At 39.7% G+C, this 17,313-nt stretch overlaps 2 protein-coding genes across 2 annotated transcripts in view; both read right to left on the reverse strand.

Moving 5' to 3' along the window:
* LOC115464762 (triadin-like) overlaps nt 1-759 on the reverse strand; it is a 248,485-nt gene extending 247,726 nt beyond the window's left edge. The window contains exons 1-2 of the mRNA XM_030195115.1: nt 738-759; nt 260-319 (exon numbers count right to left, since the gene is read on the reverse strand). Of these exons, the coding sequence (XP_030050975.1) occupies nt 260-319; nt 738-759 (82 nt within the window). The remainder of the gene's footprint in view (nt 1-259; nt 320-737) is intronic.
* Nucleotides 760-2,177: 1,418 nt separating this feature from the next.
* LOC115464763 (triadin-like) overlaps nt 2,178-17,313 on the reverse strand; it is a 183,520-nt gene continuing 168,384 nt past the window's right edge. The window contains exons 10-11 of the mRNA XM_030195116.1: nt 16,809-16,868; nt 2,178-2,302 (exon numbers count right to left, since the gene is read on the reverse strand). Of these exons, the coding sequence (XP_030050976.1) occupies nt 2,178-2,302; nt 16,809-16,868 (185 nt within the window). The remainder of the gene's footprint in view (nt 2,303-16,808; nt 16,869-17,313) is intronic.

Consider the following 17,313-nt stretch of genomic DNA (forward strand, 5'->3'; position numbering starts at 1 on the left):
CAGCATTAGTTATTGCTGCATTAGCAAATACAGAAACAAACATATCTCCCTTAGAAGATTTGCTTAAAGTGACATTAATGCTCATTTATTCCACCACACTGTAGTGGGTGAAGACTGAACTAGGCCCTGTGGTGCCTTCCAGAGGCTGGAGGCCAATAAAAGCAAGTCTAGCCTGCTGCTGCTGCACTCATACCAGAATTAACAGCAGTGGTGAATACAATATATTAAAAAAAACCCACAACTTTATTAAAACACAAACCTTTAAGTGAAGCTTTCCTTTCAAGTTTTTCTTTTCTTTCAGGTTTGTCTTTGGGAATTTCTAGAGACAAACAAAATGACAGGTTAGTTATTTATGAAAACAAACTTTTCCCAAACTTTACTATATACTATTTTTAAACAGTGGACTCTATGAGGACAGACATTGAAATATATGAAAGGCATTAATCTACAAACAAACCTTTTCCAGAGATGGGAAGGCGGTACTAGAGAATATGAATTGAGGTTGTAAGGGGGGGAGGGGGTTGACTCAGGAATAATGTCAGAAAGTATTTTTTCACAAAAAGGGTGGTAGATACCAGGAATGTCCTCTTGCGGGAGGAGATAGAGATGAAAACAGTAGTGGAATTCAAAACTGCATGGGTTAAACACAAATGATTCCTATATAGAAGGCATAGAACCAAACAAGCTCAGCAGTAATTGGCAACACCAGTAATTGGGAAGCAAAGCCAGAGCTGGACCGACTTCTACGGTCTGTGCCATGATCATGGCTGGATGGGCTGGAGTGGGGCTTGAATGACAACTTGGCTTCCAATATAAGCTAGGGTCACATTTAAACTTTGTACATTCATTTTTAAAATATTATATGGTTTGACCCCTGATTATATGCAATATATTATTGAACTCCCTTTATGCAACACTGTCCATAGGGCTAGAGAGTACCTATCACTCCACTTCCCTAATTGTAATAAATATGTCTACAAATCAGTTCATTCAGCAGGTTTCACCTATCAGGGAAGTGCAAACTCCCCTCAAATCACAAGTCAGGAACCTTGGAATACAGTTAGATTCAACACTTACTCTGATTCCCCAAATCCAAGCAATCTTCAAGAGCTGCTTCTACTATGTGCGACAGCTACGCTGCCTCTCTCCTTACATCGAGAGGGTAAATCTTATCCTAGTTGTGCATGTCATGATAACATCAAGATTGGATTACTGCAATGCACTATACAATGGTCTGACTACAAAGGGCCTGCACCAGCTCCAGTTGAGTCAGAATGCAGCAGCAAGACTCATAGAAGGTTGCAAGCAACGTGACCACATCAGACCATTTTTGCAAAATCTTCATTGGTTACTGGTGCAATACAGGGCTAAATTTCTTGTCTGATCTTCAAGGCCCTGAAAGGAAATGGCCCTGAGTATCTGAAGAATAGGATGATCCTCCACACACTGTCAAGGATACTAAGGTCCTCTCAAAGACTTTCACTAACCACACCCTCTCCAAAAGACATTATACGATGTGATGTCAGCAAGCAAGCCTTCTCTGAAGCAGCCCCCACACTCTGGAATGCACTGCCTGAAAGGCTCCACTTAACACAAGACTGTCTCTACTTCAGGAAGCAGGTGAAAGCTTGGCTCTTCAACCAGACCTTTAATGGAAGAAGTAATTAATGTGTTAGTCTCACACACACACACGGAGTGACTCGGGCTGCACACACTGCAGCAGGACATGTTTATTTACGCCTGACCTAGCTGAGATAATATTTAACCATCTCTCTGACCTCATATGCAACTCTCTTTAAATCAGTCACCTTACTTTCTAACTCATCCTACTTTCTTACCTATCTATATGTTACAATTTTGCCTTACCTTTCACTATCAGTTATAAAGTTCTATTACGTATTGTGTTGACACTATAAGTAGTATACCATGCCATACTTTGTATTGTTATTTGAATATATTTACTGCTGTAATTGCCTATTCCTCATGTTTGATCTATTCTTACTGTACACCACCTTGAGTGAATTCCTTCCAAAAGGTGATAAATAAATCCTATAAATAAATAAATAAATAAAATGGTGGAACTCCCTACCAAAATCAATTAGATGTCAACAGAATTACATGAAGATTCATAAAGCTTTATAAACATTCATCTTAAAAAATTGATATCATTGTACTCATTATTCTTCAAGTTTTGAACTATTGATTTCAAAAACGATATCTAATGTTTCAGCACCTACAATATCTATTGTAGTCTTGATGCTATGACTAATCCTTATTGTAAACCACATTAAACCTGAGAATTCTTGGGTTAATGCGGGATATAAATGTCATAAATAAATTAACTTCAGAAGTTGGAGAACAAGGCCAGTGCCAGGCAGAGTTCTATGGTCAGTGCCCTGAAAATGTCAAGAACAAATCAAGGTCAAGTATACATATGTAGTATCACATCATACCTTATACTATGAGTTTATCTTGTTTGGTAGACTGGATGAACCATACAGGTCTTTATCTGCCATCATCTACTATGTTACTACATTGCTCTGTAATTTGGTGCCTCAGTACTGCTTGCTGAGTGCCAATTCTATAACAGTATCTTGGCACCAATATTCCATTATAGAGTAAGTCAGGATTGACGCCCCTCCATTTAGGCATGCCCACTTATACCAGGTCTATGGTTGTTGTAAGCTGGCATGCTTAAGTGTGACATGCAGTGCACACAACGTATAGTATTCGATATAGGGTTTGCTTATATAGGTGACATATCCATGTCTTGCCCATATTCTGCCTACATGTATTCCTCTTTCCAGTTACACACTATCCCCTGGATTCTATAAAAAGGCACCTAAAATTGGGTATAGATCTGAGCTCAGCACCCAAAATGATTAGTTAATGGGCTGCACTGATTTAATTATTGGCATTAACAAGCTCTTAATTGGCGCTAATTATGATTTGGATGGGTGGCTAAATTGGATCACACACAACTGAAAAGGGGGCATGGCTGGACCATGAGCAGGTCAGGAGCATTCACAAAAGATGTGCACAGTGTTACAGAATAGTGGGATCTGTGCCCAACCTGCATACCAGGATTTACACCAAATTTCATCTGACCTAAGTCCTCATGCTCAAAGCTGAGCACAGAATTTGACACTCATCGCTATTCTATGAAGAGCGCTCATCTCAGAGCGCCCTCTATGGAATAACATTGAGTGCTGATTTTTATTGATGCCATTTATAGAATTTTCCCCTCTAGGACTTACAAGTGCCTTTATAGAATAGTATGTAGTGCACTACAGTGCACAAGTGCCAATTAAGGCACCATTAATGCATGCAAAGGTGTTCACACCCAGTCAAAGATCTGTACTATCCATTTATTTGTTCATTCAGTTCTTAATTTTACATGTTTTTACAATAGTGTTTTATTGAACTTGAATATGGTGATAGTTTCAGTAAACTTTTTTTTTAAGGACTTGAGCTTGTAGAATAGCATTTATACACTAAGGAGGGAATACTATAAATGGCACTCAAAAATAGGCTAGCCAAGAGAGGGAGCAAAGGTTTAACTGACTGATTACGTGACCAAAGGTAGTTTGCTCCTGAGAGTATTTCTTGGTTTGATCTCACGCGAAGGGACAGCGAGGCGGCGCAGTATATTGCTTCCAGCAAATGCTCTGTATTATAAAATACAGCCGTACTCACTCTGCTAGACTTTGTGACCCCTGACGAAGGTGCTGGGCGCCGAAACATGGGCCGTGTCAGGTCCATTCAAGGATTGTCTTATCTAAACACATGATTAAAGGTTTTATTTTTCCCCTCTTTTTGAAGGCCCCTGGTACTTTTTGTTTTGCTCTTTGGACTCAAAAATAGGCAAAATCCACATCAAGTGCTATTCTATAATGAATGCTCCAAGCTGAGCATCCTTTATATAACAGTACATGGCATGGATTCCCGCACCCAACTTTGGACATAAGGACTTATGCCTGCTGAAACCTAGTGCAAATTCTGCCACTCAATTTGGGTGTGCAACCATGGTGTTCTATAACACTGCATGCCTCTCTCATGGCCACACCCCATTTTGCGTTGTCTTTCAGACATTTTGTGCCCACCACATTACAGAATAGTACTCAGGCATGTATAGAAATCCAAATTAGTGCCAATTAACTCTAATTAATACCAATATTGGTTGTTAGCACCCAATTGACTACATGCATCTAGCCTCTGACCCCATCTTTGGGTGACCTATATAGAATCCTGGGGAAGTGGGCTCCTTTAAAATTATTCATTGTGACGGGGGGGGGGGGGGGGTTATAAACAAGTGTACACAAACATAGCCTTTACTTTTATGTGATATACATATAGGCATTCACAGCATTGAAACATAGGCAGAAACCTGAAGAAACGGTACAGTTTAGGTGGTGAAAAACTTTTGTGTATGAAAAAGGAGAGGGATTTGGGTATGTGATGATCTTAAGATAGCCAAACAGGTAGAAAAGGCAAGAATGAAAGTTAGAAGGATGCTTGGGTGCATAGGGAGAGGAATGGCTAGTAGAAAAAAGGAGGTGATGATGCCCCTGTGTAAGACTCTGGTGAGACCTCATTTAGAATATTGTATACAATTATGGAGGCTGCTTATAAACAGAATAGAGTAAGTCTAGAGGGTGGCTTCTAAAATGGTCAGTGGTCTCTATCATAAAGCATGTGGGGACAAACTTAAAAAATCTCAATATGTATACTTTGGAAGAAAGGCTGGGAGAGGGGAGATATGATAGAGATATTTAAATACTTAGATGACACAGATGGCGAGATTCTCTCAATTGAAATGAAGCTCTGGAATGAGAGGCATAGAATAAAGGTGAAAGGGGATAGAATTAGAAGGAACCTGAGGAAATACTTCTTAATGGAAATGGTGGTGAATTCATTGAACAACTCCCGTGGAAGTGGTAGAGATGAAAACAGTATCTGAATTCAAGAGAACTTGGGACAAGTACATAGGATCTCTAAGGGCGTGATAGGGAGAGTAGATGGCATGGAAGGGCAGACTGGATAGGCTATATGGTCTTTGCCTACATTTTTCTATGTTTCTACAAAGCAGGCTCAGCTACCCCCATGACCATTATTGTACCTCTGGGTGATAAATGACCTTAGTACTTATACAGGCTTATTTTCAAAAGAGAAAGGCGCCCATCTTTCGACACAAATCGGGAGATGGGCGTCCTTCTCTCAGGGTCGCCCAAATCAGCATTATCGAAAGCCGATTTTGGGCGTCACCAACTGCTTCCTGTTGCAGGGACGACCAAAGTTCCTGGGGGCGTGTTGGAGGTGTAGCAAAGGCGGGACTGGGGTGTGCCTAACAGATGGGCATCCTCAAGCGATAAAGGAAAAAAGAAGGGCGTCCTTGACGAACACTTGGCCGACTTTACTTGGTCCTTTTTTTTACGACCAAGCCACTAAAATGTGCCCTAAATGACCAGATGACCACCGGAGGAAATCGGGGATGACCTCCCCTGACTCCCCCAGTGGCCACTTACCACCTCCCACCCCGAAAAAACAACTTTAAAAACGTCTGTCTTTTTTTAGGGTATGGGTGAAGGACGTCGTTTGCTATGCCTCCATCCCTGCGACGGCAGTTGAGGACATCCTTCGCTATGCCTCTGTCCCTGCAACGGCAGTTGAGGATGTCCAAAATGTGGATGTTTTTGTGAGAAGGATGTCCATGCTTTTGCTATGCCTCTGACATCCCCTTTATTTATTTGGATTTTGGATCATAAGCAGCAGCACATGGGCACACCAGTTTGAAAAGATGAGCACACCAGCTCCATAAGATAAGTGTCTTTGGATCATACCTATGCATAGGGAAGTTTAGAAATAACAAAAATAAAGAAGATTGTGATTGACCGTAGCATAGGTAGGAGGAGGGAATGAGTCAATGATTAAATATACGTGCACGAGTGCAGATTCACTGTGTGAGTGAAGTGACAAGGAGCCATGTGCAGTTATATGAGACTCTACCTCTTATAAGTTCATAGAGTGTTTCCTAATACACTCTCCAACATATATTTTTATGTAGTCTATCAGCAGTGCCCAGATTTAGGTGAGGTATACAGAATACCCTTAGTCAATAACCTAGTGCCAAACTACGCACATTCATTTACACCAATGAAAATATGGCGTAAATCCTGGCATGTAGATTTAAGCACAGAGGGTCATATTCTATAACAATGTGCGTAAATTTTAGAACGCCCATGAAATGCCCATTTCCCTGCACATAACCACACACCTTTTTGCCTGCGCAGATTAAAATTCAGGTGCAATGTGTTACCAAATACGCTTAGGAACTGTGCGTGTAAAATCTAATTATTGACAATTAGTGCTCATCATTTCTTGTTAAGTGCTGTTAACAATGCTGATTGGCTTGTTAAGCATGGTGTTATAGTATACACTTGGATTTTGGCGCGGAACGCTAGGTGTATTATATAGAATCTGGTGGGGGGGGGGGATGTTAAAAGCATAAAAACTCTAAAAGCCCAATGTGGCCATGTTTCACCCTCCTAAGGGCTGCTTCAGTGGCAAAATGAAAACTGTTCAATGAATACATAAAAGAATATTAATATAAATCATAAAACAAACTACAGCTACCATATTCTATACTAAAATTGACCATTTAAATATGCATCTCCTCAAATCAAAATGTAAAAATGACCAAACCATAAGTTAAAACCATATATACATGTAAATCATGAGACACACAGTCAAAAAAAATCTCCTAACAAAAAAATATGTTTATTGGAGGTGAAATAAAAGCTGACATTCCCAATGGGTGTGAGTCCAATTTGAAACCTACCTGGTTGAGTGCTAAAAGATATAAATAAAATAGTCCTTTTTGAAATCCCCAATAAATCATATAGAAATCACTTAAAAACACTTCCACTATATAATTCTTATCAGATGGATAAAGTCATTACTAATAAGTATTGCCATACTGGGACAGAAGGAAGGTCCTTCAAGCCCAGCATCCTGTTTCCAACTGTGGACAATCCAGATTAAAAGTACTTGGCAAGATCCCAAAACAGTACAATACATTTCATGCTGAATATTCTAGAAATAAGCAGTGGATTTTCCCCAAGTCCATCTTAATAATGGTTTATGGATTTTTCTTTTAGGAAGCTATCCAGACCTTTTTTAAACCCAGCTAACTGCTTTTACCACATTCTTTGGCAACGAATTCCAGAGTTTAATTACACATTGAGTGAATACATATTTTCTTTAATTTGTTTTAAATTTACTACTTTATAGCTTCATTGCTTGTCCCCTAGTTCTAGTATTTTTGGAAAGTGTAAACAAGTGATTCACGTCTACCCATTCCACTCCACTCATTATTTAATAGACCTCTATCATATCTCCCCTCAGCCATTTTTTCCCAAGCTGAAGAGCCCTAGCCGCTTTAGCCTTTCCTCTTAGGAAAGTCGTCTATTCCCATTTATCATTTTCGTCGTCCTTCTATGTACTTTTTCTAATTCCACTATATATTTTGTGAAATGCGGTGACCAGAATTGTATGTAGTATTTGAGGTGCGGTAGCACCATGGAGCAATACAAGGCATTATAACGCCCTCATTTTTGTTTTCCATTTCTTTCTAATAATACCTAACATTCTATTTGCTTTCTTAGTTATTGCTGCACACTGAGCAAAGGGTTTCAACATATCATCAATGATGATACCTAGATCCTTTTCCTGGTCGGCGACTCCTAATGTGGAACCTTGCATCACATAACTATAATTCGGGTTCCTCTTTCCCACATGCATCATGCACTTGCTCACATTAAACGTCATCTGCCATTTGGATGCCCATTTTCCCTGTCTCGTAAGGTCCTCTTATAATTTTTCACAATCCTCTTGTGATTTAACAACTTTGAATAACTTTATGTCATTAGCAAATTTAATCACCTCACTAGTTACTTCCCATCTCTAGATCATTTCTAAATGTGTTAAAAAGCAGTGGTCCCAACAAAGACTCCTGGAGAACCCCACTATCTACCCTTTCCATTGAGAATACTGACCATTTAACCTACTCTCTTTTAACCAGTTTTAATCCACAGTAGAACACTACCTCCTATCCCATGACTCTCCAATTTCCTCTGCAGTCTTTCATGAGGTACTTTGTCAAATGCCTTTTGAAAATCTAGACACACAATATCAAGCGGCTCACCTTTATTCACATGTTTGTTCACCCCTTCAAAGTAATGTAATAGATTGGTGAGGCAAGATTTCCCTTCACTAAATCCATGCTGGCTTTATCTCATTAATCCATGCTTTTGAATATGCTCTGTAATATTGTTTTTTATAATAGTCTCTACCATTTTGCCCGGTACTGACATCAGGCTTACTGGTCTATAATTTCCCGGATCACCTCTGGAACAAACAAACTCCCAATCCAGCACTTACCAGCTCTCTATACAATCATAGCCTCTACTTGCAGTGAATCTGACACAGCTGTTATAAGACTGCTTACATGTGGGAGCCAGAGAAAGTCAAAGGCCATGTGTGTAGCTTTCTAAAATTTTAAAATACAATTAAAATCAAAATTGACGGGTGCAAATGAAAGAGTGTTTTTTAATTAGCAAAATCACAGCATTTTAATAATTTTTCACTGCATAATTCAGTGAAAAAATGCTCAGAGTATCTGATTGTTATGCCTGCCAGTTTCTGCATTCCAATTACGTCACTGCTTTTCAGTGATGTCATTGTACATTCCAATATCAGGGATAAGCTTGGACAGGCATCAGAAACGAAATCAGATGAAAATCCATCTTGGAATGCTTAAGATGAATCAGTGCTCTATAAAAATGGCTCTAAACAAGTAATGTTCATAATGATATATAATAATAAATAATAAATACATACACATTCAATAACTAGATAAAAGAGAGCACCAGATAAATAAAGGAAGAACATAAAAATGATTAAAATACAATAAATTATTAAATGAAAACTGACAAATCATTCTCCAAATTAAGTTTAAGACATTCACCTCTTATGGACTTAATTTGGATAATGACTTGTTGGTATTCCTTTAAAAATGTATTGTATTTTAATTATTTTTTTATGTTTGTCCTTTCTTTATGTGATGCTCTCTTTTATCTAGTTATTTAATATGTATTTATTTATTATGTATTATTACATATTATTAGGATCATTACCTTTTTAGTGGTAAAACAAGCCCTATTTATATTTTAACAGTGCTTATTTATTAATTTTAAGCATTCCTAGATGGAATTTCATCTGATTTCAAGCTTCTGCTGCCTGACCAAGCTTACCTCTGATATTGGCATGCACAATGACATCACTGGAACATGCTGATGTAATTGAAATGCGGAAACTGGAACGCATTACAATTGGACCTTCCTTGAGCATTTTTTCACTGAATTATTCAGTAAAAAATATAAAAATGCTACAGTTTTGCTAATTAGAAGGAGCTCTTTCATTTGAACCCATCAGTTTTGATTTTAATGTTAGAAGCTACTCAGTCGATTTTAGCAGTAATTTTGTTTTCTTTGATTATTATATGGCCTTTATTGTTTTAGTATTCCAGAGACATCTCTTTTATATGGCTTTAGTGAAATTTTAAATTTTATAAAGCTGCACACATGACCTTTGACTTTCTCTGGCTCCCATATGCAAGCAGTTTTCTAACAGCTGTGGAAAATTCACTGCAAGCAGAAGATATGGCTGCTTAGAGAGCTGGTAAGTGTTGGATTGGGAGTTTATGTTTATATTAGTAATTACTTTATCCATCCAGTGAGAATTACATAATGGGAGTTCTTTTAAGTGATTTCTATTTGACTGATCAGGGTTTTCAAAAAGGACTGTTTTATTTATATACTAGTAAAAAAGGCCCGTTTCTGGAGCCAATGAAATGGGCACTAGCAAGGCTTTCCTGTGGCCTTGGTTGTTAGTGATGGCATTGCGCCGCCGTGGTCGCCCTCAATGTGTGACTGTGGCCCCCCCACCCAACGCACCTTTGTCGTCAGTGGGTGGCCCATTGCGGCGCCCTGGCCGTCATTGATGTGAGTGAATAGCTCCGCCTCCACCCTCAACGTCATAACGTTTGACGCGAGGGCGGGGCCCCGAGGCTGTGTTTTTCTTGGCTTCAGAGCTTCGAACTCACGAACCTTGGCTTCAGTGATGTCATCAGACAATAGAACGTTGAGGGTGAGTTTTATATACAGTATATAGATTTTAGCTTTCAACCAGATAGGTGTCACGTTGAACTCACACCTGTTGGGTATGTCAGATTTTATTTCATCTCTATTAAACATACTTTTATTTAGGAGTTTTCTGACTGCATGTCTCATGATTTACATGTATATAAGGTTTTAAATGATGATTTTGGTCATTTTTACATTATGATTTGTGCATATGCATGTTTTGTGTGGTCACTTTTAGGATAGAATATGGAAGCTGTCATTTATTTGTGTGTTTTATGATTTACTAGTAAAAAAGGCCCGTTTCTGGAACGAATGAAACGGGCGCTAGCAAGGTTTTCCTGGGAGTGTGTATGTTTGAGAGAGAGAGCCAGAGTGAATGTGCGGGTGTGTGACAGAGTGAGACTGTCTGTGTGACAGTGTGTGTGTGAGAATGAGAGTGTGTGACAGGGCCCCCTCCCCTGTTCCTAATGCCCCTCACCCTATTCCCTCCCCTCCTTTTCCTCCTCCGTCCCACACTTTGGGTTCCTTAAGGCTTTCAAAAGTCTATGTACCCCCGTGGCCCTAACGCCCAGTATCCGGATACCCCACCGCTTTCCTCCTCACCCCTCCCCCAAGATGTAATACTTTCACGTCCTTCATTTTTTTAAAAAAAAGTGTCCTATGTACCCTGTGTACAAATGCCCGGCATTCAGATTGTGTTCCTCTCGTAAATTTTCATTTCTTTCATTCATTCAGAACTCCCCCCCCCCCCCCCCCCCCCCCCCCGAACACTTTTGGTTCCTTCAGTCTTTTAAAACTCTCCTATGTACCCTGTGTGCTAATGGCCAGCATTGAGATTGTTTTCCTGTCCCAAATTTGCATGTCTTTCAATCATTCACAACTCCCCCACCCCCCTTCTCCAGTTTAACACTTTCCTTTCCTTCAGTCTTTTAAAACTCTCCTATCTACCCTGTGTCCTAATGGCCAGCATTCAGATTGTTTTCCTTTCCCAAATGTTCATGTCTTTCAGTTGTTCAGAACTCCCCCCTCCCCCCATTTAACACTTTAGGTTCCTTCAGTCTTTTAAAACTCTCCTATCAACCCTGTGTCCTAATGGCCAGCACTCAGATTGTTTTGCTTTGCCAAATTGTCTGTCACTGATGTCACTGAGGTCAGTGCGTGCCTGCCTAGCAGACCACTTTCGGCAGGCACGGTCCCAAGCACATCCTGTTGGAGGTGAGAATTATTATATAGGATACTAACATTCTTTTGTATTCATTGAACACTTCTAATTTTACCCCTGAAGAAGCCCTTAGGAGGGAGAAAAATGGCTATCTTGAGCTTTTAGAGTTTTTATGCTTCCAACATTGCTTGTGGTTAATACATTTTGAATACAGATATTCTGAGCTGCTCTGCTCTATTGCTGCTGTTCTGGATTTTGTGGATTGTTGGCCTGTTTGCTTCCTAGGACCTAAGTATTTTCATTTTACCACTTACAATGAATTATGGTAATTGTCACTTGAATCTGTCTTGACTGTCTTTTATCACTATCATTCTGACTTTATATTTGTTCTGGTACTTATGTGTTTGTAACATATTTTAAAATCTGATTGATAAGATATGTAGAACTTGATCTATATTCAGCTGGTGGTAGTCAGCATTTTTTTAAAACGCTGATCGTCGCCTGCTATATTAGCCCCATATTTTCAATGGTGGTCCATGTGCCAGCACCGATATTGAATATCCAAGGTCTGACCAGACTGAGGTTAGACACTGGAACTTATGATTGTCCCAGCCGATGTTCATCCAGGACCTATATAAGATATCTACAAAGGTCCCAGATAAATATTTGTTGGGATCTGCATAAGCAGTGTTCACATAAGCCTCCTCCCATCCCCATGAGCACCATATGATCCCCCTCCCACCCCCTGAGTATCATCTAATTCCCCTTTCTGCCCCCCTTGAGCTCCTGCAGGCCCCCTTGTAGTCTAGGGGTCCTTGGGGCAAGAGCGACCTCACTTGTTCTTTCCCCTCATGTCCCTAAGCAAAAATGGTGGTAGTAATGCAGTACTAGTGGTACTACAGAGAGTCTACAGCTAGAGGTTACAGCAACCTTTTTCACTTAGGAATCATAAGGGGCAGGAGTGAATGGGGTTCACTCCTGCTCCAAGGACCGCTAGACCACCAGGATTGTTAGGTAGGTCCGAGGGGCCTACTGGGACTTGGGGGAGTAGAAGGAAGTATCATATGGTACTCTTGAGGGTAGAAGGGTGTATTGGATGGTGCTCGGGGGACAAAAGAGGGGATTAGAACTTGTTACGGGGGGGGGGGGGTAATGAGAGGAATGAGTGATGAGCTTCAGGTCATAACTTACAGCTATGCAAGTGCCACCAATATTCAGCTATGTAGGTGCAACCAATATTCAATGCTGACACCTGCATAGCTAAGCAGTCAAAGTTAGGACTGCTATTTTTGCCGTCCTACATGCCCAGTTAGCTATGAAGCTGAATATTGCTGCCATCTGTATAGCTTCTGGCTACTCCCCAGCTCTCCCTGTTCTAATGGCCTTCTCCTTTTTTCTTTTGACATAGACAGTTACTGCCAGATTCTATATATCACGCCTAGCATTCCATGCTGAAATCTAAATGCATTCCATAACAACACATGTAACTTAATTGGTTTAACAATCCAATCAATGTTTTGTTTTTGTTTTTTTTAAAATATCTTTATTAAGTCTTTGGTGTACAAACTTCAACACATAACAACACCCTCTCACCACGTTGCTTCCCCAACATACAAATAAAGTATATCCATTTACATCATCATTCGGAGGTTTATGACCCATATACTTTGAAGTGAGCAAAACACCTTGGACTTCTTTTTTATGTTGTTCCCTCAGTTTAGTGACCTCCCCCCCTTCCTCCCCCCTCCACTTCCCCTAATACCTCAACAACTCATGCAACAAGCAATTATGAACACTAATTGGCAATAATAATAATTTACGTGCATAACTTGCTAATGGCCTTATTCCATAAAGGTTATGCTCCTAAATTTATGCTCCTAAATTACAAACATAATCTATTTGGAAGCACAGAGTATGCTTACAATTTAAAAGCATAAATGAATGAACATAAATTATGCTCATAAATTAGGAGAATAAATGTAGGTGCGTAATCTTAGTAGAATAAGGTCCTAAGCATATTCTGTAATGAACTGCGCCTATATTCTAAAGCATGCAGTTCAAAAGGGGTGTGGCATTGGGCAGAGAAATGGGCATTTCTTGGGCATTCCCAAATTTGCATGCGTTGATATAGAATATGGCCCAGTCTGGGTAAGTCTACATGCAGGGATTTATGCCACATTTTCATTGGTGTAAATGGAGGCATATAGTTTTAGGTGCTGCGATAGAGTAACATATAGTAACATAGTAAATGACAGCAGATAAAGACCTGTACGGTCCATCCAGTCTGCCCAACCATTCTTCTAACGTTCAGAGATCCCTTCTCATCATTTCTACTCCCTCTAGGGTATCCACTCTATTCTCTATTTTCATGTCATATGCAAAAAGGCAAACCTTTCCTTTCAACCCTTCAGCAATATCTCCCACAAATATATTAAACAGGATCGGCCCCAGCACTGACCCCTGAGGAACTCCACTGCTCACCTTCCTTTCCTCCAAGCAGATTCCATTTACCACCACCCTCTGCCACCTGTTGGTCAACCAGTTTCCTATCCAGTTCAGCCCTTTCGATCCTAAGTTCAGCCCTTTCAGATTATTCACGAGTCTTTTGTGGGGGACCGTATCAAAGGCTTTGCTGAAATCCAAGTAGATTACATCTAGAACACGCCCTTCATCCAGTTCTTTGGTCACCCAGTCAAAGAAGTCAATGAGATTTGTTAAGCAGGATTTTCCTTTGGTAAAACCATGCTGCCTTGGGTCCTGTAACCCATTGACTTCTAGACAGCTAACTATCCTTTCTTTCTGCAGCGACTCTTACCACTGACGTGAGACTTACCAGTCTGTAGTTTCCCAGTTCTTCCCTGTCTCCACTTTTGTGGAGAGGGACCACATCCTCTCATTGCCAATCTCATGGTACCTCTCCCATCTCCCATCTCTAAAGATGGCAACAATATATTACTTCTACAATTCGACATGTCAAGCGCCTTCGACATGGTTGATCATGGAATCCTACTACACATCCTTGAATACTTCGGTATCGGAGGCAATGTTCTTAACTGATTTAAAGGATTCCTAACCCCACGCTCATATCAAGTGACATCTAATTCGATCACATCAGCCGCATGGACACCTGAATGTGGAGTTCCACAGGGATCCCCCCTCTCACCGACTATATTCAACCTAATGATGACACCCTTGGCCAAACTACTATCGAACCAAAACCTCAACCCATACATATACACTGATGATGTAACGATTTACATCCCATTCAAACAAGACCTAAACAAAATTTCCAATGACATCAACCAAAGTCTACATATCATGCACTCCTGGGCAGATGCCTTTCATTTAAAACTCAACGCAGAAAAAACCCAATGCCTAATACTCACCTCTCAACACAACACGAGCAAATTTACCACCGTCAACACACCAAAATTAAACCTACCAATTTCAGAAACCCTGAAAATTCTTGGAGTTACCATTGATCGGCACCTAACACTTGAGAATCATGCGAAAAACACAACCAAAAAGATGTTCCAATCAATGTGAAAATTAAAAAGAGTAAGACCATTCTTCACAAGAACCGTCTTCCTTAATCTGGTACAATCATTAGTACTTAGTCATCTAGACTACTGCAACTCACTCTATGCTGGATGCAAAGAACAAATACTCAAAAAAACTCCAAACAGCCCAGAACACAGCAGCCAGACTCATATTTGGAAAATCAAAATACGAAAGTGCAAAACCCTTACGAGAGAAGCTACACTGGCTCCCACTCAAAGAACGCATCACGTATGTATCCTAGTACATAAAATCATCCATGGCGATGCCCCAACCTACATGTCAGACCTGATAGACCTACCATCCAGGAATGCCAAAAAATCTTCCCACACATTTGTCAATCTTCATTTCCCCAACTGTAAAGGTCTAAAATACAAATTAATGCATGCATCCACTTTTTCCTACATGAGCACGCAATTTTGGAACGCATTGCCGCGTAATCTAAAAGCGACCTATAAACTGACCAGCTTCCGTAAACTACTAAAGACCCATCTCTTCAACAAGATATACCACAAAGACCAAAACATGTGAAATTCCCACATATATCTAGAAATGTTAATAATGCCTTCTGTTTCAGCAAAATCATCTATTCCTTTACCATTCAACCCCAAATCTTTTTGTAATACTAAATGTTTACCCTCTTCTCATTTCCACTATCCATGATGTATTGTAAGCCACATTGAACCTGCAAAGAGGTGGGAAAATGTGGGATACAAATGCAATAAATAAATATTAAATAAATCTTTAAGAGGTCCTGCCAGGACCTCTCTGAGCTCCCTCAGTATCCTGGCATGTATCCCATCTAGTCCCATTGCTTTGTCAACCTTCAATTCTCAAGCTGTTTATAAACTCGTTCTTCCATAAATGGCGCGGTATCCACTCCATTCCCAGATGTTCCTTCGGCAGCCAACCACGGTCCTTCTCCAGGAGTTTCCTCCATGAACATCGAACAGAAATAATTGTTTAGCATGTTCGCTTTATCTTCATCACTCTTCATATAGCTATTCTCATTATCTTTCAGTCTCGCAATTCCATTTCTATCTTTTCTCCTTTCTCCAATATATCTGAGATTGCCACCTCTCTTTACATCTTTAGCCATTTTTTCTTCTTCAATATATCGCACCTAAATCTTATAGAATACACTTAGGTGTAAATGTTTTCCCCCACAGATTTTTTAAGTGTCATATATACAATTTGGTTCTTAGTGTCTATATTCAGCGGCACTACCTGGGTAAAGTGCTGCTGAATACCGGAGGCTGGCTCGCTGAGCCCAATGTAAGTGTTCTGAACAGCTTTTAATATTGGGCCTATTATTGTTTTTATATATTGCATATAATTTATATTTTTATTGTTTTTATATATTTATTTTATTATTTATTATTATTTATTTCACTTGTATCCCATATTTTCCCACCTATTTGCAGGCTCAATGTGGCTTACAAAGACCTGTTGTGGCAGCGCCATACAGGATAAAGTGTACATATGATGTTACAAAGTGTACATTTTGCTGTTACAAAGTAGTCAAGGAAGACAAAAGAATTTGATCAAGTAATTGTGGAGAGATACATTCTGCCTGAAGTTGAAAGGTGCTGTGTTGAGGTTAGTTATGGGTTCTCGTTATAGACTTTGTCAAAGAGGTAAGTCTTCAGAGATTTGCGGAAGTTATGCATTTATGTATTTGTTAGACCCCTGTTGCAGGCTATACACCGAAACATGGGCCGTGTCAGATTCCCAATAATCTTTGTCTCCATATCGTCCTGTGGCTGACTGCATTTCCTTGACTCATTCCTCTCAGTAACCTCAAAGGGATAGCTTTTAGGAAATGGGAAAAAATGAATTCAAACAACATCTGATGGTTTGCTGGTCCAGCTATCATTAAAAGTTACCTTTTGGTGGTGCCTTCTTTTCAAGTTTTTCTTTTCTTTCAGCTTTATCTTTGTGTCTTACTAGAAATGAAGAAAAAAAGATGGTTATGCCTCAGGAAAATGTTTACCACATTTTGTCTGAAAGGGAGTAAACTGGGAAGTAAGAATTCAATGTCTAACCAGGATTGCCACTTTTGTGCATAGTTTATAAAATATTCTCATACACATCTATTCTATCCAGCACACACAGTTGTACTTGCTTGAGAATGAGTGCATCTTTGTGCTACAGCTTTTGGGGAGGCAATTTTTTAAAGACACGTGATAGGCACATATGTTGCCTCTATATCTCTATCTATCTATCTATCTATCTATCTATCTATCTATCTATCTATCTATCTATCTATCTATCTATCTATCTATCTATCTATCTATCTATCTATCTATCTATCTATCTATCTATCTATCAAGGCAGAACATAAGTGCCAAAACAATCAGAGGTTATAGGCTGTGAAACAAATGCACTTTC

This window comes from Microcaecilia unicolor, chromosome 3 (assembly GCF_901765095.1).
Source record: "Microcaecilia unicolor chromosome 3, aMicUni1.1, whole genome shotgun sequence".
Classification (NCBI taxonomy): domain Eukaryota; kingdom Metazoa; phylum Chordata; class Amphibia; order Gymnophiona; family Siphonopidae; genus Microcaecilia; species Microcaecilia unicolor.